The sequence below is a fragment of the Rhinolophus sinicus genome, linkage group LG04, assembly GCF_036562045.2.
Source record: "Rhinolophus sinicus isolate RSC01 linkage group LG04, ASM3656204v1, whole genome shotgun sequence".
NCBI lineage: Eukaryota > Metazoa > Chordata > Mammalia > Chiroptera > Rhinolophidae > Rhinolophus > Rhinolophus sinicus.
Genome location: NC_133754.1, coordinates 57,565,449 through 57,587,172, shown reverse-complemented (window position 1 = coordinate 57,587,172; position 21,724 = coordinate 57,565,449). Strand labels below are relative to the sequence as shown.

Genomic DNA, 21,724 nt, shown 5'->3' with positions numbered 1-21,724 from the left:
TTAACCTGTATGTATCTTCATATTTAAAGTTGGTTTCTTATAGACAACATATAGTTGGGTCTTGTTTTTTGATCCATTCTGACAATCTCTGTCCATTACTAGTATATTTAAACCACTAACATTCAAAGTGATTACTGATATAGTTGGATTAATATCTATCATATTTGTTATTCTTCTATTTGTTGCCCTTGTTCTTTGTTTCTATTTCATCTTCCACTTTCTTTTTTTTTTTACCCTTTATTGTTTAACTGAACATTTTATATGATTCCATTTTCTCTCCTTTTTCAGCATATCAATTACACTACTTTTTAAAAACTGTTTCTACCACTGGGTCCCCTTGGAGTCTTCAACTCTCAGACTTGTCTCCACTGAGCCTCTAAGAATTCATTATTACAGTTCAGATTTCCTACCGGGCACTGGACCCCACAGCAGTTTCCTCTCGTGAGCCTCTGGACACCCTGTCTCTCCAATCTGGGGAGCAGTGGTTTGTCCTGTGTCCTCCTCTCTCTGCTTGATCCAAGAAGAATTGTTGATTTATCAGTCGGTTCAGTTTTTCCCTTGTTTTTAGGATGAAGTCACAACTTCCAAGCTCTTACATGCAGAATCACACACAGGCTTTTAACGATTTCTGTAGCTCATCTCCTCCTCACAGCTCGGTCTACACTCTGTGTAGACAGAGTGTGGGTTCAGAATCACAAAGAACTGCCTCACAGGTCTGCTTCTCTCTCGCTGTGTTATTTTGGGGATAAAATGTCACATATCTGAACTTCCGGTTTCATATCTTTGACAGATACTACTTATGACCTCAAAGGGCTGTTTTGAGAAGGATTAGAAAAAGTTACCAATGGTTCAGCCTGGTACAAACGTAACAACCTTTTGTTGCCCCTCTTCACTGTCACATTATTATTTCTAGAACCTTGCTTTTCTCAGACCATATCCCTACTCAAAAGCCTCAAAACTGCAAGCAATTGCTCTAAACTCTGGTTACCTGTACTGTTACGGCTTATTCTTCCTTTGGCCTTGAAATACTGTTTTGGGGTGGTTTGTTGCTTTTCCATCTATATGTATTTCTTATCTCCCTGGATGGAATTTAAATTCCTAAAAGACCCAATTAGTAACACTTTGCAAGTACCAGGCCTTCAACAAAGAATTCTTGACAAGGAGGAAGAGGAAGGGGGGTGGGTCTGGGGGAAGGAGGGCAGTCAAAAACTTAAGACAGGACAGAACATCATTCCTTAAACAAAATAACATGGCAGCACCTATATAACCCTGAGCAGGACCAAAGATGTTCAGGCCTCTGGTCTGGCGGAAAGACTTCTTTTAAAAAGAACAGGGATGTAGTTGCACATGGGTAGACACTGTATGGAAACTCACAGCTGTAAAATGGACAGTCATATACCTGGGCAATACAAAATGCAACAATAGCAAATTTTCCTGATTTGGACAGAAACGTTAGCCCCGCATGATCATTATAATAATAGTAATAGTGAAAATGTATAGATACTGATTATGAGAGGAGCACTGCCCTAACACCTTATATAAAGCATTTCACTTATTCCTCATGGAATCCCCACGAGGTTGGTTCTAGTTTTATCCCCATTTTACAGATTGGGACACTGAGGCTTTGGGAAAATCATCACTTACTAGCAGCTAGTGAGACGAGAATAGAGACTCTCTACATATTTTCTACATATTCCAGGCCTGCATGATCTGTTGACCTTATAGTCTACACTCTCCCTCTGTGGCCTCCTTGCTCTACATAAGAATACACCAGGCATAGTCCTGCCTCAGGCCTTTGCACCTGCTGTTCCCTCTTCTGGGAATGCTCCTCCCACAGATGCCACGTGACTGGCTCTCTTCACCCCTTCGGATCTCACTCAGCGAGCCCTTAGTGGAGCAGCCTAACCAACACGGGGGTCCCCCGGATGCTCCCTTCACCCTTTCCACTGTACTTTTCCCTTTGACATTTATCACTGTCTAGCCCATTATTTGTTTACTGTCTGCGCCCCACCCCCACCTTACTGGCAAGGATTTTTGTCCGTGTTGTTCGCTACTGTATCCCAGCTCCCAGAACGGCAGGCCCTCAATACATACTTGTTGAATGAATGAATGTACTTACCTTACGTCGTTGCCACCGTGAGCAAAGGATCCAAAACAGGCAGTAAGGACTTGCAGGAAATGGAACAGGAGGTGGACCTCGGAAGTGTCCTTCTCCTCCTTTTCTTCCTCCGCAGGGTCCTCTCGAGGCTGGGCGGGATCTGGCAGCTCAGATGCCAGCTTCATTTCCACACCTCCCTCCTCTGCCTCTATCTCAGCTTCTGCTACCGCATTGCAGTAGCTCGAGTAGCTGTCATAGCGAAGTCTCTTTTTAGAATAGGACACGGTGTCACCCACCAGCTTTTCACTATCCTCGGGTGCACATGATGAGTCAGCAGTTTTAAAAGTCGAGTGGACTGGCATTCCACAAATGGCCGCGGTATAGCAAGTGTAACTGTTGTTTCTTCGCAGGAACCGGTAGTTGTTCTCCTGCGCAGGCTTCTCCTCGGGGCCCCTGTCTGTGTGAATTTTGTGCAGCAAGTCTTTGTAGAGCCCCGAGTCTTTGTGTACAGTGTGATAGACGTGCCCGTCACTCCTCGTGTGGCCATCAAAGCCAAAGGTGCCGTTGGAGATGGGCGACTTCGTTGTCATGGAGAGTGCCCTTCCTGAAAAGGGTTTAGAAAACTCTTATTTTCTAGCTTTTCAAATACAAATCAGGTCTGGAAGGAAATATACTCTCCACGGGTTCATGATGGTGATCTCTAGAAGGTTGGATTAAGGGTGATTTAAATTTTTTTCCACAGGCCTTATTTTCTGAATTAACTGTAAAGGACATGTAGTATGCTAAAATGAAAAAGGAAACTTGGACACATACTACAAAAGGGTAAAACTGGTAACATGGTGTTTTTAAAATGCTGTTATTTAATTTCTCCTAAAAAGTGTCTTCCAGAGATTACTACAGCAGTCTTTCCTGTTTCTAGTAAACAGTAAAGGGAGAATCCTTGTAAAGAACTTATTTTAGAAAAACTTCATACACAAGGGGCAAAACCCAGCTCACTATGAGACAGATATTCTAGGTGCTCCTTAAAAGGCCAGTCAGGACTGTCAAAGGCAGTAGCTGTCAGATTAGTGGGGCAAAAGTATTGTGCTTTCTTTGGGCCAAATCTGAGACCGCACCTATGGAAAGCAGATGCCAGAGCCCCACCTTGCAAGGAGGCGGGAAGCTGCCCTGACAGGCCTGGCAGACGCTGGTGCTGGCCCATCACTGTCCACAAACATTATGGGACAAAAGAACACTCCCAGGATGGTCTTGATGTTTTCTGAGGTTTCTGTGATTCTATGGTGGGATGACCACCTTGGCTCCAATTCTGTTTTTCTCTTTGCTTCTTCCACCATGAAGGCATGCGTGTTAAGCTGGATAAGCCGGCCTTTGGCAGGGAGGTAACTCCACCACATGACGGCATGCACATGCAGCTAAGCGAGCTGCACACAGGCACCGTGTGTGCCCTTGCTGCTGCAGATAGGACTATAAATAGCTCTTGGTAGAAAAGCACAGGACCAGAGTAAACCTGCTCTGCTGACTGAATGGTCTCCAGAGGCCTCTTTAGCCTCTGGGTTTTCTTTCTCAAAGCATAAAACTGGGGGGATACTTTTGTGCATTAAAACCTAACTGCCCCCACGCAGGCCCAGCTCGTTACCCCCGAGGAACTGCTCTCTGCCGCCATGCATGCCCCAGCCCTCGAGTGGGTCTTACCGTAGGAGGCCCGGGGGTGGTTTCCCACTGATGTGCCTTCTGACGTTCCAGATGTCTCCCCAGCTGAGCCCGTGAGAGGGAGGGTGCTGTCGTCACTAGCCTTGGCACCGGGCAGCTCTTTAAATACTGGGGACTCTATTTCCTGAATTTTATTGAGGCTTTCATCAGAGACTCGTGATAAAGCACCTTCTTTTTGTAATTTGCCTAAAGAAAACAGAATCATAACTGAAAAATTTGGAAGAGAATTCTTGTTATTGACACATGAATATACAAAGTGAATATTTATCTTTATGTTTTGGTACTTACTTTGGAAATGAAACAAAAAAGTTATAGTTAGATAGAAAAAATGAAGTGGAGAGTTCAATTGATTATCTGGGAAACCTAAGCCAGAAAATTCAGCTATTGAGGAAAAGATGGGGGCATGGGGCCTGAGGCATCTCATCCAAAACCAACAAAGAAGAAAGGGTTAGACCTGACCCCCAGGGTCCCTTCCAGGGCTAACACTGTAATTCTACAAGCATCTAGATTGGCTTTCTATTTTCTTAAACTAACCTCAGACTCTAACCACTGAAATGTTTCTCCCTTTTGTCTTCATAGATATTGTTACAGTCTATTTGGTTTTCTTCTGTTCAATAAATTATGGGTCTCAGATTTCTTCAGGTCACCAAATTTTAGGAAACAAATCATTTTCCTCAAAAGGAACCGAGGAGATCCTACTTACTTTTAAAAATCCTTTATTTTCAAAAGAAACAAGGGACTTTTAAAAAAGCGGTTTTAAAGCTCAACAGCATTCTTTTAAATCAAATCTGATATGTGATGCTGCTGATTTAACGATCTTACTGCTTGCAAATTTTCCTAAGCAAATTTCTAAGCTCTAACCTAAAGAAGTGAAATGGAAATGCTCTTCTATATAAATTTTAAAAGCACTTTGTCTATATCTACAAAGCATCCTGCTGGGATTTTTTTTTTTCTTTTAATTGTATGAAATCTGTAGATCAATTTGAGAAGAATTGACATCTTTACTGAGTCTTCCAATTCATGAGCATGGGATGTCTTATTTGTTTTGGTCTTCTTTGAAATATGGGTTTTCAAATTCGGATATATCCATATTGAAACGATTGTAAGGTACATTCTGTGGCCAAAAGTAAATACTTCTTTTCTTTTGAGAGCCCTGTAAAAACATGTGGACTCAAGGCCTGGAATTCAATTATTTTGCTACTGACAGGAAAATAGCTCCGGCAACTTTCTAAGCCATCTTCTTCTTCGTTTTTTAAAACTTGTTTTTATTGAGGCATAATTTACATACAATAAAATTCGTACATTTAAAATATATAGGTGGATGACCTGGGACAACAAATGACTCCACCCTATAACCAGTCCCCCAGTTAAGACAGGGTACGTTTCCATGTCCCGAAAAGTTCCCGCATGTCCCTTTGCAGTCAGTCTCCTGTAACCAACCCCCATTGGCCTCAGCAACCAGTGATTTCTATCACTATAAATTAATTTTCACTGGAATCATATAGTATGTACTCTTTTGCATCTGGCTTATTTTGCTCAACATAAGGTCTGTGAAATTTGTTATGTTGCTGCGCCTACCGATAGTTCACTGTCTGTATTGCTAAGTACTGATCTACTGTATGAAAACCACAATGTGGTTATCTATTCACCTGTTAATGAGCATTTGGGTTGTTTCCAGTTTTTCGCTATTATGACTTAACAATGTGTGCACAAGTCTTTTCATGAACAAATATTTTCATTGCTGTTGAAACTGAGAAGAGCATAGAAGTGGAATTACTGGGTCATATGGTAAAAGTATGCTTAACTTTATAGGACACTGCTAAACTAATTTTCAAAATGATTGTACCATTTTATGTTTTACCATAAATAAATGTATGAGAATTTTAGTTATTGCACTTATTTACCAACACTTGATAAACACTAGTCTTTTTACTTTTAGCTGTTCTTGGTGCTTGCAGGTGTGAAGTGGTATTTTATTGTGGTGTTAATCTGCATTTCGCTGAAGACTAATGTTTTTCATCAGGCTGGTAGAACTTAACTGCATAATTAACTTCCAGTTTTCCATGGCAACTGGGACCTTACGGCTCCCCTGGGTCACAAGTTATCAGTAAAAAGTTTGAGCCAGAAAGCTGTCGGGAACCAAGAGACAAGGAGTGGGCCTGTATCTCAGTGTATGTTCTAGAGTTATCCATGCTACCATTCCCTCTGTTAGGTAAGGATAATTATGGATTACATCTGAAGTCTCGGGAACTGGGAGCATTTTTGTAAATCAGAAGAATGAAAAAACCCTTACCTGCTATTTTCCTCCGCATCCAGGGACACACAAAGAGCCACACAAAAAAGGCGAAAAGCAGTGCTACACCAAACGAGATGAGTGCTATCGCCCAAATGGGAAGGACCAGGCCAAGTACTAAGAAATAAAAAGAAGAGCAGTGGTGTCAGTGGGTACCTTCTGAAAGGTCAAGCCTCACGTCAACATACTTCCCATTCCCCAAACCTAAAACGAATCACCTGGATTTTGTATTTAATGAGACTCTCAACCACAAAACTGTGCTATACTTTTTGGGATAGAAAGCTGTGAGTTTAAGACACTACACGTTTTGAACCTGTAGTTAAACGGGTTAGTAATCTAATTATTAAAATTTTACAAATTTGGCACAAGCAGCATATTCAGTTGGCAATAAAACCATTTGCATATTATTTCAATATCTAAATTCCCAAGTGGACAAACCTGGCTCAGGAAGGAGTCCGCCATCTTGTGTCCTAACAGCCAGCCCACTCCCAGGGGCTGGAAGAAAAGAAACTGAGGTCTGGAACGCTGCACAGAGCCGCTGACTGCTGCCTCTTCTGGTTTCTCAGTAGTCAGCAGCCTTGCTTTAAATGGACATGACGCTCTGACCACATACACTTAGGTTTTTAAAACCAGTTTAGAAATAAAAGTTTTTAAAAAGGACATTGACCTTCAAATTCAACTCTTTGCAATGTCAAGTCAGGGAATTACAACATAGAAAAAAACCTTTCATTAAAAATCCAGTGATACACACTAAGTCGCAATTACATTAGCCAATAAAAAGGGTAGGAGTGCACACAGTTTAGGAATATCGTATTTTCCTAGCACTGTACTGTCTCCAGAACTTATCACTCTGAATTTTGTACATCTTCTGTCACTGGTGGCAACAGGCACACTTCACACACATTCACAGAGGTACAACTTCAACACGCACACTTGCACAGGAACACAAGATATGCATACAAGGGTTCCCACAATAGCGTAACTTATAATAGTAAGAATGTATAAGACAACTAATATACATGTACCATTATGGAAATGTGAAATAATTATAGTCCACAGTCATAAAAGTGAGGTAGATCTATACGTACTGGTAAGGAAAGAGGCCCAAGATCTATCAGGTTGGTGCAAAAGTAATCGTGGTTTTTGTAATTTTTTTTTTAACCTTTTAAACCACAATTACTTTTGTACCAACCTAATAATAGTTAGGTAAGAAAGGCTGGTGGTTGGATGATGGCATGAGCGGCATGATCCAATTTATGTTTTAAAAAGATAACCTCAACCTCACATTTACGCTCCTACCGTATGTGTGAATATATAAAGTTCTGGAAAGATACAATGATTACTCCTGTGGAGAGATGGGAAACAAGAGGGGGCTTTCACTTCTTACTGCATATACTTTGGTACTGGTAGCTTTTAAAACATATGATAAGCATGTCACTTTTGTAAGTTGTTCAAAGTTTTTAAAAGTATTAGAGGAGTGAACTATTTAAAACTCTGTCCTTTGATTGAATAACTTTAATCATGCAGGCTTGTTATACTGTTAACCATTTTATACAAACCAACTCAGAGTTACTCAATGAAAGTATTATTAAACATTTTGGTAATTGCAAAAGGTAGACTAGGTAGTTAATACTATAAATGGGGAGTCAGCATTAGCATATATAAAACCAGAATCACCTAACTTAATTATAGCTAAGGGCTCATTCGTGGGAGTACAGACACTTAGGGGCTAGCCTGTTCCACTTCAAAACTCCCGGGTACATCAGAAAGCTGGGGACTCATGAGGGGCTGCGCCGTGTTAGCTGACAGCCAGTTCCAGCCCCGGCTCTGCTCCAGACTCTGCCCTAGAATCCGAAGCTTGGAGCCGCTTATAAAACCGTGGGGACTGACCTCACCAGGCCATTCCTTTGGGCCATGGCGTCTGGCTTCTGCTTTGTATCTTAACATCAGTGTCTTAATACACGTGATAAAGAATCACTCCAAAGCTGTATCTTGCCAAACTGAGTGGTAACTGTTAATTACCAACATCAAACTGACCAACTAACATCAACACCGGTCACTCTTACAGCTTAAAAATATTTGGTTTTTGAAGAGGTTTCCTGTTTCCTTTGTGGCTCCTGGTTTAGTTGATGGTAAAATTGCTAACTGTGCTACTTTTGGCTTCATTGTGTTAACCTGATCTAAGAGAGGCAAACCCTGGATGCTGTGGGGAAAGAGAAACCATTTGGGAAATATATAAATGAGTGAACCCTTTTGCTCTCAGGACCTCTTTTTTCCATTCATGTGGAGCAGAACCCACAACAAAAGCAAAGAAGGGCTGCTTTCTGGGCTCCTTCCAAGCCCATCTCCATGCTCTCTACTGGGGTCAAGTGGGATTCTAGAGGGGTCAGAGCCAACATCGGAAAGGGAGAAACTGAGTTTGGTTACAAAACGTTTGACCCTTTAGTTTAGATAGTAAGACACAATGTCACCTGCTCCTTGAAACTACTATGAGAACCGCCTTTGCCATTGGTCTAACCTGGGACATGGCCAGAAAGCTGTGAAGTCACCCTCCCAGTCACAAGGAAAGAGCAGGGGCTACACACATTCCTGAGGACAGATGGCAGGTGGGGAGGAGACAGAGTAAACACTAAGGAGGAAAAGAGTGAAGGAATGCAGGAAAATAGAGGGAAAGTCGTTGACAGTGAGTAAAACAGAAGGGAGAACAGAATGGGGTGGAATTTGGATTCGTACCAAATTATCCCAGCAAGTTAGTAATGTAACAGAGCATCAAAAGAACATGGGGATTTACTTTTAAAGCCCGCATATGAGAAATGCAAACTGACAGTTATGTTATAAATAACTCTAAATTGTGCTCAATACATATAACCAAGTTTCATGAATTAAAAAAATAATTAAATACAAAAATTCAGCATAGAAAAGCACTTGAATCAATGTATATCCAAAGGGAAATGAATTTTCTTCTGAAAAATTTGAGGTTGATTTATATATAACAACCTTCTTGACAAAAATACTTTGTATTGACTTGTCCTCCCGTGAGGATCTCAAAATGTTTTCCAAGAATTACACCTGAAAGGGCCGTAAAGCACGGCACGCACTTCTCTCTTGGACAGGCAAAGGAGGACACAACTTGAACTGCTCCAGTTCCCTCAGCCAAAAGTGGCTGCCAGGAACCAACGCTGGGCGCACTCAACCCCAGTCCTCCGCTCCAGCCACTCAACGGACTTCCATCTCCAGCTCATTCTGCTTTCTGAACAGCAGAGAGATGATGACTAGTGATTTAGCTCTAACCTCAAGCATTTTTACAGTTCTGTTCCAAATCCCCCACAGATGAGAAGAGTCAAGTGACTCAGGGAAGACGCAAATAGAACTTTCTAGAAACACAGTCTTCCAGAGTCATCATTTTGTTGCACCTCTTGTTTTTCATATACAACAATCATTATTAGACTCTATAAAAGAAATAAAACTTCTATACAAGCAGTAAGTCTTCAGTTCATATCAGCTCCCCTAAATCCCTACTCATTAGCCTTTCCCTACAACCTTCCTTCTTCTCTCTCTCTCTTTTTGGTGTAAGTTTAAATATATTTTTATATAAATAACATAAAAATATAAGCAGTACAAAATTGTTATGATGTACAAATAAATTCCTCATCACCCTCTCCTCTTGAACCCATGTCCCAGAGAAACGCTGTTAACTATTTGGTATGTATCTGTCCAGGCATTTTCTAAATACAAAGCAACACACAGTATAGAGTGTTTGTCATAATTTCTTTTTTCCTTCTTCTCCTTCTTCTTTTTTTAACTTAACAGATATAGAATCTTACTGGAGGTACTGCTCTGTGCTTTTGTTTCTCAAATAACAGTATATTGTGGACATCTTTCCACATGCATTTACCTCACTTGCAGAATCACTTTTTTACTAATCCTCCCTTATCTGATAAACTGAGTTATCAGTTTGTATTTTGTTTGTTTTAGATTAATGTCCTCAAAGCATTGGAGGGAGCATAAAAGGCATAAAAGGAATGAATCCTAGAGCAACTTCTTCAAGAAAATGGAGCATTCTTTTGAAATAAAAAAATGCTATTTCCTAATTTGTCCTATAATTGGGATTTCTTTGCATATGGTACCAACTTTCTCAAACCAGTATTCATTTATAATAATTCAGAAAAGGAAGTGAATTTAAGTCACTCTGTTTTGAATGCAGCCCTTGGTGATAACTGGAGACTCTTCTCGCCCAGGGCTTCCTGACTCAGGGCCAGGAGTCGCTGCAGTCATAATGCCTGGCTTCTCTGCAGCTCAGAACTTTAAAATGGTGACATGGAATACATGGGCACCAAGCTCCTTCTGACAAAGCCAACAGGGCCTGAGGAGTTACTGACGTTCGAATTTTCTTGGGACTGGATCAGAAGAGCGGCAACTGAAGGAAAAAGAGGAGGAGATGGAGAAGGAAGAGGAGGGGGAGGAGAAAAGTTAGGAAGAAGCGGGGCAGGAGGAGCTGGAGCAAGTGGGGAGGAGGGAGGAGAAGGAGAGGCAGTGTGAGCTGGGTCTCAGGTGCAGACTACACTGAAGCAGCCAGAAACCAGGCCTGGTTAAGGTTGAGAACTCATTTCCTGGTGAAAAAGAGTGAGCAAAGTTTGCTAATGAGAACTTTTGAGGAGCACCCCTTACATAAGAACTGTGATAAGGTGACAGTGTTTGTGGTGAAGGTTATGGTAAAGAAGTGCCTGGAGCAGTGGCTCTCCGCTGGGCCATGTATCAGGGTCACCAGAGGGCTGCCTGCCAGGCTGCAGGATTTCTGACTCAGTGGGTCTCGGGTTGGGCCTGAGGACATGCATTTTGATCTGTTACCATGAGAAGCTAATGCTGCTGGTCTAGAGACCACATGTTGACTTAGAAGTTATATAGTTATATATAGTTAGGCTCAATTAGGTCGTCTGCTTTAACTACTCAAAGAGGTATGTGATGAATTTCAACTTTCATTCTTTAAACGCTGAACAAAAACCAGGCCCCATACAACTGAAGCCCTTGTCATTAAAAATAAACTTCAGGCTTATATCCATCCCAAGTGAGCACTTCATTTCCTAAAGTTATTTTTGCTTCTTGCAAATTATTTTTTGAAGGACAAAAAAAAAATGCAAAGACAATTTTTTAAAGTGCTACCTCCATCTTTGAAGTGTAAGAACGACTTTTATTTGAGAAAAGTCATGTTAAACGCAAAGTAAAACAAATCAAACTAAGCCTAAGATATAAACAACTTCAAAATAATTCAGATTGGAGGAACAGAGGAAATCAAAACAAAACACTATAACTCAACATCCAGCGTATCCCCACTAAATTCATCTCCATGCATAAAAATGCTATTTATCAAAATCTCTTAAAGTTGAAACTGGGTAAGATTAATGCCGTCACTTTTTTTTTTCCCCAGAGAATTCTGTTTCCTTTTATTTCTGAGGCCCCTATGTGTTGAATGGAAATGTTCTAAGAAAGAAAGGGACATAAAGAAGAATAAACCCCAGACTGGCAGAAAGGCAGACACATCCTGAAAGGTGCAGATTGACCAAGTTATTGTGGAAGTGACACTTCTCGGCTCAGCCTTATCACCAAATATGACAGCATGGCTACTTATGATCTATCAGGACTGGCAGAGAGGGCCTACATGAGGAAATAGCACGTAATTAAAATCTAGTTTGAAGGGCAAAAGTTAACCTTCAATGTTTAAATAAAAATAAGATTTGGACTCACCTAGGAGAGATTCTAGAAACATTCATCATGAATGTTTATTAGCAAAGTCCTTTTCTGAGTTAGTGGAGGAACAAAATGGTGGGTCCTTCAGAATCATGACCTTCTTCTTCTTCCTCTCCCTCTACGCAAGCCCCCCAGAAAATTTTAAGTAAGAAATTTTCCACACCAGTATGTGTGGAAAAAATAGATAGGATGACTCAGGATATGTTAGCAACTTAAGACCAAAAAGACGAGGCTACTTATGATTGATGGTAATAAAATACCCCCTAACATGTGTTAGGAGTTATTATGTGTCAGGCACTGTGCTAAGCTCCCTGCCGGTATTACCTCACAGAGATCCCACTACTCTCCTTACTTTATGATGATGAACAGAGAGGTACAGGGAGGTGAGGAAACGTGATATTTTTGACAGTAGTCACCCAACCAAAGTATTTAACATTAACTCTAGCTCTGGGAATATTGTTTGTGCTTTCAATTGAGCAATGATCTTCAAGATTCTTGCATAGATTTTTTTAATGTTCCTAACCAAAGAGGTAGCCACCCTCTTCATACTACCTGTATATTAAATATATATATATATAAAACATACAGCCAGGTTTCCAAATATATTGGAAGCCATTTTTAAAGAGAGTGACAAGAAAGGAAAGAATGTATTAAGGTTGGATGCATTTTGACTGTTATTAACAGTGACATTGGATAGCAAGTACTATACACTAGGTGGCTTGGAACTAGATTGTCTGCTTCAAATTTTGGTTCTGCACTATACTAGTTATATGGCCTTGGGAACTCAGTATTGCTATGCCTCAGTTTCTCACTTATCAGCAAAACCATATTACCAATTTCCTAGAGAAATCCAGATGACTAAAAGAATTAGTTCATGTAAAATGCAGCTCAATAAAAGTTAGCATTTATATTATTTATTTCTCACAACCTCTCTATGAAGCATTTATATTATCTTTAGTGTCTCATCCATTATATAGTTTAATTTTCTCTAGAATAACTTACTCTCCCAGTAAGATTCTTTTAGCAAATTTGCAGTAATATTGCAGCAAAACATGAGGAAAAGAAAAAGAAGAGATGGAAAAAATAGGCCAAGTACAGAAAATGCCAAATTTTAATAATAATAAAAAAAATCACACAGTTGACCTCTGATATTTGGAAGAAGAACCAGGGAACAAGAAGAATAGAGAGTAGAAAAAAATAAAATGCAGAAACAAAAAACAAATCATCCTTATTTATACCAATTCCCATTTCCAGGACTCGGCACTAGAAAGGTATTCCCAGCATTCACTGACTCAGTTTCCTTACTCACTAAGGCGGAGGTGTCTGGCTACGGATGGTTGCTTAGCTTTTGGTTCAGTTAACTGGACCTCCAAGAGCCTAAACAAAATTAAGAACAAGGACTCACAAGCAAAAAGACGGTGGACAAAGAAATCCTTTGCCACAGTTTACTCCCAACCTGGCACTCCAGGGCCTGCCCACCCCTATGTGAAAGCTTTGGGAGATTCACAGACTCGGTGGTGGGGTTAACTTGTGGTGTGGGACTGTCCTTCCTTGCCTCTGATTTTTTTATAGATACTGAAAACTATCTGTGACAAACGTACTTCATAATCCATGAATTACAAAACCTGAAGGGCCATGCTGCTGCTGTTACGTGAAGCTAGGATTTCATCTCTCTCATCACCATGACCTTCAGCTTTGGGCTTTTTGTTAACTTAAAACAGCTGTGGTCCTTCACGGCTGGGCTGCCACCCAAAGTCTGGAAGTCCCGAGCACAGCATTCAAACCTTTACGATCAATGCTGTGAATGCGGCAGAGATGCCACAGCAGAAGGCTATGTCATGCTAAGAATCACTCAGAAACAGTTCTTATTTTCAGTACTGAAATACACAAGCATCATTATATATGGGTATTAAAATCTGACAAAAACTACCTTAAGAAAACCTAGTTTGAGAAATTCATAAGGACTGTCCCCCATTTTGGAAGAGGGCACTTTTCAACTACAATATGACTTGCATTTATAGAAATTTTATCTTTTGATCAGAGAGGGAGACTTTTGTCAGATATGGACAATATCTGAATCTTAATGCATAAAGAACATTGACAAGAAGAAAAACAACAAAAACTAACATATCTGCTGACTCCCTACAGCCCCACAATAATGGTTGTATTCAGGGTCTGGCTGCAGGAGGCTCATCCCACAAAGAAAACCAGAAAAAGTCCTCCCTACCAAAACATGTACAGAAATACTGAATTAGAATGTTGCCAGTTGATCAACACTGAAATGTGTGCAAATAAGAATACTGTACATAAGTTTTTCTTTACCCACTGAAAATTAGAAAAGAAACAACCACAGAACTTTTATCCCCGCCCCCGCCCAAACCCTTGTAAAAAAAAGAACAAAATCCATCAGGTTGGGAAAAAAAGGAGTAATTCTGAAAAGAAAATCACCATTGGTTTCAATATCTTTAAAAAAAGAAAAAAAAGCATAGTTTCTAGTCACTGGATTCATTGGTCTGACAATTTCCAGGGAGTTCTGCATTTGTGATATTGACCACGTCAGCGTGTTCCCTCTGGTGTCACCGAGGTGTGCACTGTACTGCTCACACATGCTCCCCAGCTCAGGGCGGCGTGAGAACTTAGGTGTGTTCTGGGACTCAGAGAACACGAGGAGGCTGCTTAGGCAACATACCTGGGTAAACCGCAAAGCGGGAATTTCAATTTTCTTTTCTTCAACCGGAAGTCTATTGCCTTTGTACTTACATATCTCTCGAGTATTTAAAACAAGCAAATGCATTTACTACTCTTTTCACTAGTCCATAATGACGATGAGAAATGCTTTCACTGTCAGCCCACGACAGTGCCAGCACCAAACAAACCAAACCATTAGACCGTAATATACCTTGCCTGCTGGAAGTATGCTGCCAAGGAATTCTTACCTGGTGCTCCTGTGTACATGATGGAAAATACGTTTATTGCTATTGTAGCAGCATAGAACACTGGAAGTGCCCGGAGGCCATTGGGAACAGGGTCCTCCTGCATGATATGACATAAAGGAGAAGGTCAGGATTCAAGAAGCATCTGAAGCCAGTACAGGCAACACAATATAAAACACTGTTTCAAGAAAGTCTTCTCAAACACCAGCATGGCCAAAACAGCTGGCCATGTCACTGCTGTGTGATCTACTTCCCAGCTACAGAAACAGCATCAGCGTGGGCCATCTCTCCCACACAAATGCTGTTTCAAAGGGCCCACTATTGTGCCCAGCAGAGACGTCAAAGCACTAGAATCACATGAGCTGATGTCAGATTTAGAAACAGAGAAGAACTGTTAGGTTGGGTCAGTTCCTGGGGACTGAAGCCCCGAGCCCAGCACAAAATCTGGGGCACTCACTACTCAAGCTTAGTTCAGGTTTGGCCCTAAAAATCTACGTTCAACAAATATTTTGAGACTCAACTCTCTGAGGAAACCCTAAGAGAGTCAAATGACTTAAGCACTACTGCATTACTACTCAGTTTTACATCACTCTACTACAAAATAAATTTTAGCTCTATTAAAATTATAGAAAACAAGTATATCACCATGTGCTATGATTTTCAACATCTTCTCATAAAATATAGTATTGAAGCTCCAACTATTAAAAGTTAAAAAGAACTGTGGGTTCTTTAGCTAATAAAACATTTATCTACAACTTTAGGGTACTGGTAGAGCATTCCCTAAATCTACTACTTCAACAAGAAAGGTACTGCACATGTGTTAGGCTAAATAACATCTCAGAGAATATTAGAAATTTTAGAGTTTTAAGCAGATCTAAAGAGGACTTTGAAACAAAAATAAGGACTGGGAACACCTCAAGATAGCACTGGCACTTATGTGTTACTTAAATAATTCAAAGAAGGACTAATTTCTAATAACCATATAAGACACTGGTACATTTATCTGAATCTGCTACCTTCCCACGATAAAAGGAAATTTCATCTAAACACTGATGTGAACTACAGGAGTAAGGATAAGTAGGGTCTATCTCAAAGATTCCTACTGTCAAATGCAAACATGTAGGGAAATCAAGTATGTTTGCAGGACAGTACAACTCCTCAAGAATCTATTGTGGAATGTCTCAAGTAACCACCAGCACTTGTCAAGAGGCTTGAGTTGAACGGTCATGAGGTATAAGGAACAGTAAGAGCAGAGGGAGGAAGTGATTTAACTCCATGCGAGTCATACCAGATCAGGCAGGGGAGATGAAGAACAGCAAATATGAGGAACTAAGTAAGGGGCAGAAGCGGGGAGGACAGGCACGGCAGTCTTCTAATCTGTCATGTACCGCGTGAAAAGAACCCTGGCTGAACTGAAAACAAAACATTCGGATGCTCAAATGCCTACTGCCTCTGGTTTCCAAAATGTTGTTTCCTTGGGGACAACAGTTGCTAAAGAAAGACTCCCAACCAATCGCTTCTGAAGGTGTATAAGTCCTCAGTTTATGTTTTTAATTACATCACCGTATTTTTTCTCAAATATCTATTCTTAAAACTCAAATGACAACTTTCTCATTGAGACCTGCCTCTTTCCTTTCCTCCCTCCTCCCCCCTTTCATCCCTTCCTCCCTCTCTCCCTCCCTCCCTCCCATCCCTTCACTGCCACCTACCCAAGCATCTATCCTTCCCTCTTAACAAATATTCAAACAGTGTCTTTGAGGTGATAAGTGCAGGGCTGGGCACAGGAACAGAAAAGTGACCAAGATAGTCATGGTTTCTACTCTCATGGATCTTATAGCAAAATAGCAAACAGACCACTCAGCAGGAAACAAAACCCCATACAACAAGAGTGCAATGAGGAGAGGGTCCAGAGTGCCGTGGGTATAAGAGAGAGGAACCAATCAGAACTTGGGGTGGGAGAGGAAAGGCTTCCTAGGAAGTGACACCTGGAGGATGAGTAGGAGCAGGATTTGCCAGACAAGGATGGGTTCCAGACAGAGGAAATAAAAGGGCTAGCAGGCAAGATGGGTGGCACCTTCCAAAATGTAAACAAATATTAGTGAGGCGGGAGCCCAGGAAAAGGAATGGTAAGTTTGTACTTATCCAAGAGAAGGAGCACTTCAATAGACTACTCGGCAATGATAAGAAAACACAGCTGCATCTCCAAGGATACAGCTGAAGAAAGGTGTGTCCCTGGTGAGCTCTCACACAATGATCCAAGCCTGTTTTATGGCTGATAAAATATTGCAACAACCCTTTGACAGTCAAATAAAAAATACAATCAAGTTTTTTTCTGGAATACTGATCTCAGTAAGTTTTCATTTTAACCTCATTTTATTTTTGATAAAGTACACCCCCAACTGGTATATGTCCTTCTTTGTAACCTTTAAAGGACAGGAAAAAGTCAGGGTCTCAAGCTTGCCTTCTCCATTAAAACACAGAAAACACCTTACATTTAGGTAAAGAAATTCTCCAGCTGTTTTCAGCGATAGACGATTTAAAAATCTTAACACTATCTCATTCTGTTCTGTTTAACATTCAGGAAATAGTTATCTTTGCTTTCCGAGGTCAGAGCACAATGGCTGGGCGTGCTGATTAAAATCCTAGGGCAAGAAACAGTATTTACAATGCTGGGTTCTGGGGGAGCCCCTGGGTTCTCTACCTTGAACCTTCCCTCCTACTTTACAATAAAGTCTGATTCTAACTCCAGGATAACGTGCCTTAAAAATGTAAAAACACAATTATTCCTCTGACCCCTCATGATTAATTTCTGTTGAGTAAAACCAAAATTAGTTCTAAAACTTAATTAAAAAAAAAAAAAAGCCTCACTTACCTTTTTTAAGATGAAAATTCTGATCAGTAGAAACAGCACGCCAGACATGAAACCAGACAACAGTGGAGATATAAACCAAGAAGCAACTGAATAATTAAAAAAAAAAAAAAAGTCTAATGAATGTTAAAATCCTATATAAGTCATATTTATGTAATACAATGATAACCAATATACAGAACATACATTAATATGATAAATATGCCTGGAATTATTCACCGTAACTCAGAAGCTACCAAGTCCTGCCCTGGCAGAGCTGACCTTTCCCACATGCGCAGCTCTCCTCAGACACACGCATAGTCCCACAGAACTGAGCACACTTCCAGTGCTCAGTCAGTAAGTGAAAGAGCCCTGAGCTCTGGCCTCAAAAAACAGACCTAATTCCCACTGAGCCACTTCTGCCTGCTCTTCTTATCAATCCACATGGAGACCTGGCCCTTGCTCCAACAGGAAGGGCGATTTAAAAGGTGGGCCACCTTCCATTTCATTTTCCAAGTCCAGCCTGGTACTGTCATGCAGGCAAGTTTAGTCTCTAGCCTAGTAGTTTGCAACTCTGGCCGCACATTGGAAATAGCTGGGACATTTTCAAAAACTAGTTATACTCTGGCTCCACCCCCAGAATTCTGATTTAAAAGGTTTGGAATGGGGTCTGGGCGTTGATATTTTTAAATGTTACCCCAGGTAATTTTAAAGTACAGCCAGAATTGAGAATCACTGTTCTAGAAGCCTAGGGTCTAAGGCGATTTTCCTGGCCATCTGTGTGCCCCTCCCTGCGTGGCAGGTCAGGGATCTGTTCCACTTAGACCTACTGAGGCCACTGTGGTTTTTAAAAGGATGAGTGATCCAGAGGAGGGAGATGGGGCAAGATTATTTTTTACAATGAGCGGGTTGGTATTTATGAGGCTGAATGGATTTCCCATTTACTTTAAGCCGGAGCCAGGAAGCAGGTTGTCACAGCTCTTAGGACAGTTCCTTCTGGGCAGCCTACAACCCAGAAAGAACCCTAGGGTGTCTCCTCTGTGAGGGGCAGACTGGGTGATCTCTTGAACGCAGTGAGGTAAATAACCTCAGGCTCACTTCCAGGCTTCTCCATGACCATGAACTCTGACTCCTGGACATTAAAGATATTTTTCTCACTAGGGCCTAGTTTTTCTCTGACTACAAACTGATTTCAATCGGATAAATTTCTTCACTGCCTAGAAACAACATATAAATATTGATTTTCAAAACTGGATGACAATGTAACATTTGAAAAGAGTGCTTATAGGTTAAAAAAAAAACACAAAAAAACAAAAACAAAAACAAAAAACATTCTCTAACACATAACAGTTCACAATCTCTGTTAACAAAAACTTTAAGGGAAAATGTATTACCCATATAGGTCTTCTAAAGCTTAACACTTGAAGAAAAGGATATATTATAATGGTAACTTTTAATAAAACTTGCTCTACAGAGTGCAAACTTCTTATAGGTAAAAGAAAATGGCAATTACCAATCTTGACCAGCTCCATCCACTGCACACCTTTTGTACCAATTGCAACAAGTGAGAATCCTATAGTAGAACCAACAATGCAATGAGTTCCTGAGATTGGAAGCCTCAGGAAGGATGCGATCAGCTGCCAAACAGCTGAACCTATAAATTGAGAGATTAAAAAAAAGTTAGCTATAGAGTACAGCGTCTCAAAACAGCCACAAAAGGAAGAAATCGAAATTATTGTTCTCCATAACAACACTCTCTGGAGTTAATTTTCTGTGAGTGGTTTCTTTACAAAGGGCTAATGTTCTGACAAAAAGTCACTCGATTAACTTCAAAGGAACAGTTTTCAAGAGTGAAGAGATAATGATGATTCATTTAAAGAAAATATTTAAAGAAAAGTTTCTTGATGCCAGTTATTAACCGTCTTTCTCCCATTTAGGGAAGGGAGCTGATGAGGAACTTGTTCTGATGCAAAGTGTGGCCAAGAACAAGCAAGAGATTACAGACTCGAAAGAATGCAGACTAACAACAAAGGCTGCATGTTGGAAAAGGTTTCATTGTAGTTATGCCTTGTGGTCACAGAATGACGATGGCTAGACATCGGCTATGTTGTATTAGTCTATACAAGGGAGTGTATAGCACCACGCTGCTTTTTGATGTTTGCGTCTCACATGAGAAGGATCTATAATATTTAACCTAAAGATGGGCATCTGCCCTCAGCCCCTGCCTGGAATAGTGGACCTTTTCTCTGTGTGCTCCCTCAAGCCTTCTCATTTTTAGGAGCTAAGAGGATCCCTTAGTTGTGGCTTCATATCCTTTTACCTCAATTTCACCACTCTTTTCCAGGCTTAATGTTTTTCTAGGCTATAGTTCATGTCAGATATTTTCATAAGCAGATCAAATTTTGCAGTGAGTATTAAAAGCATCAGCTGGGAGAGATCACTTTCAGACACAGTTGTTGAAAAGTTCATATATAGAGCTGTAAGGGAACAAAGGGTTTGGCTGATAAGCAGGGCCCGTTATTAATCCCAAATGTTAATTCTGGAAATCTGGTTGCTTGGCAGCAGCAGCACTTTAAAACAGACCCTTGGCATTTTCTTCAAAACTATCTGAGTTACGAGGATCATGAAAGGTTGTACAGGTCCCAGTTAGTGAAGCAGCGCTGACAGCTGCTCCGTGAGCGCTGGGCACGCTGACCTTCGAGCCGCAGTGGGCTGTGACCCCATGTCTATCTCTGAAGCATGTGTTGGAAGGACCAGGGGCCACCATGTGCTGCCAAACCAGTGACAGGCTCCATGGCAGCACCCAGGCTTCCCGGTGGACAATTCCTTAAGCTTTCACATCTAAGCCCTGGGTTCCTCAGGGGCTATGTAGTTGCTGTAAAAATAAAGCCAGAGTTTGAAGCATGTTCCATGGCATAGAACCATAACTAAAAAACAAATTTTATGATTTATATTCTTCCAAAATTTAAAATACTCTAATAATGTTAAAAGAATGGTATAAACTCACCCACATGAATTCAGACCATGAGATTTTCTTTCCTGAAAGCGGCTATTCTTTCTCTGGCTGACTTTATAACATACGTCCTGGAGTAGGAGGGTTTGTAAGGAAAGGTAGGGAGTATGGGGGCTGCCTGAGAGAGGGAAGAAGGAAACGGGAGAAGTGAAGAAGCAGCTGAAAGAGGCGGGGGGGGAAGTGGGCAGGTATTTGTAGGGGACCTAGCAAAGTTAGAGTGGGTGAGAGGCTGCCTTAACCTTAGGGATTTCTGAAAGCAAATGGGATGACATTAATGTTAAGAAAAGCAGCGGGGGGGGGGGGGGGGAGATATTTTAACCTAAGATAATGATCGCCTACAAAGAGGAAAGGGATTAAGTACAGGAAAAGGGTTAAGGCAAAACCTAGGGAAAGTGGGGGAAAGATGGGCATCTCTGAGGCAATTGGTTCCTGGGAAAATGAAAGACTGGCAGAGCTAAGGTTCATGGTTATAGGAGGCAGACAGGCAGGTGTGAGTGAGTGGGGGGAGGGGAGAAGGCTCAGGAGTTGGGTGGGTAGAGAGAGAGCTTTAAGGGGACTGTGCACTTCTTAGTGTTATTCAAAGAGGCGGCTCCTTCATGCTCTTGTGGGTATTTCCATGAGAAGACAGTGAGTTTTGAATTCTCAGAGTTTGGGAACCATTCGTGGTTTTATACTAAGTGGACTGATTATTGCTTTCAGGCTGAGCTAGAGTCCCAAAAGATAACTTGTTCAGGAAGTTTAGCTGGCGACTTAACTTCTTTTACCCAACCAACTTAATGCTACCACAACTCTATCAGAAAGCACAGAGACCCATGGGCTTGGGAAGAAGTTTCTAAAGAAAAAAGAGAGAAATAAAATATAGAACAGAATAAAAGGACAGGGGGAGAGAGGGAAAGAAAAAAATGGATGTAGAATTTAGGAGAGGAAGATTGGGAGAATTCAGGCATCTGAACAGAACCAGCTTTGGTTTTGGCCAATAATAATTATACCACCATCGTCAGTTTATGTAGCTCCCATTTGCAAGGAACACAGTTTTGAAAATCTAGGTAAGCCATACAAATTTCCAGCAAATTGGGCTTTGAGG

At 41.0% G+C, this 21,724-nt stretch overlaps 1 protein-coding gene across 6 annotated transcripts in view; it reads right to left on the bottom strand.

The window, feature by feature from the left end:
- Positions 1 to 21,724, bottom strand: part of SLC20A2 (solute carrier family 20 member 2) — a 92,062-nt gene that overhangs the window by 11,461 nt on the left and 58,877 nt on the right. For all 6 annotated transcript variants that reach the window (XM_074329593.1, XM_074329594.1, XM_019742052.2 and 3 more), the window contains 6 exons: positions 19,141 to 19,281; positions 17,652 to 17,737; positions 14,783 to 14,879; positions 6,102 to 6,218; positions 3,791 to 3,994; positions 2,120 to 2,702 (listed from right to left, as the gene is read on the bottom strand). In XM_074329593.1, coding sequence (XP_074185694.1) covers positions 2,120 to 2,702; positions 3,791 to 3,994; positions 6,102 to 6,218; positions 14,783 to 14,879; positions 17,652 to 17,737; positions 19,141 to 19,281 — 1,228 coding nt within the window. The remainder of the gene's footprint in view (positions 1 to 2,119; positions 2,703 to 3,790; positions 3,995 to 6,101; positions 6,219 to 14,782; positions 14,880 to 17,651; positions 17,738 to 19,140; positions 19,282 to 21,724) is intronic.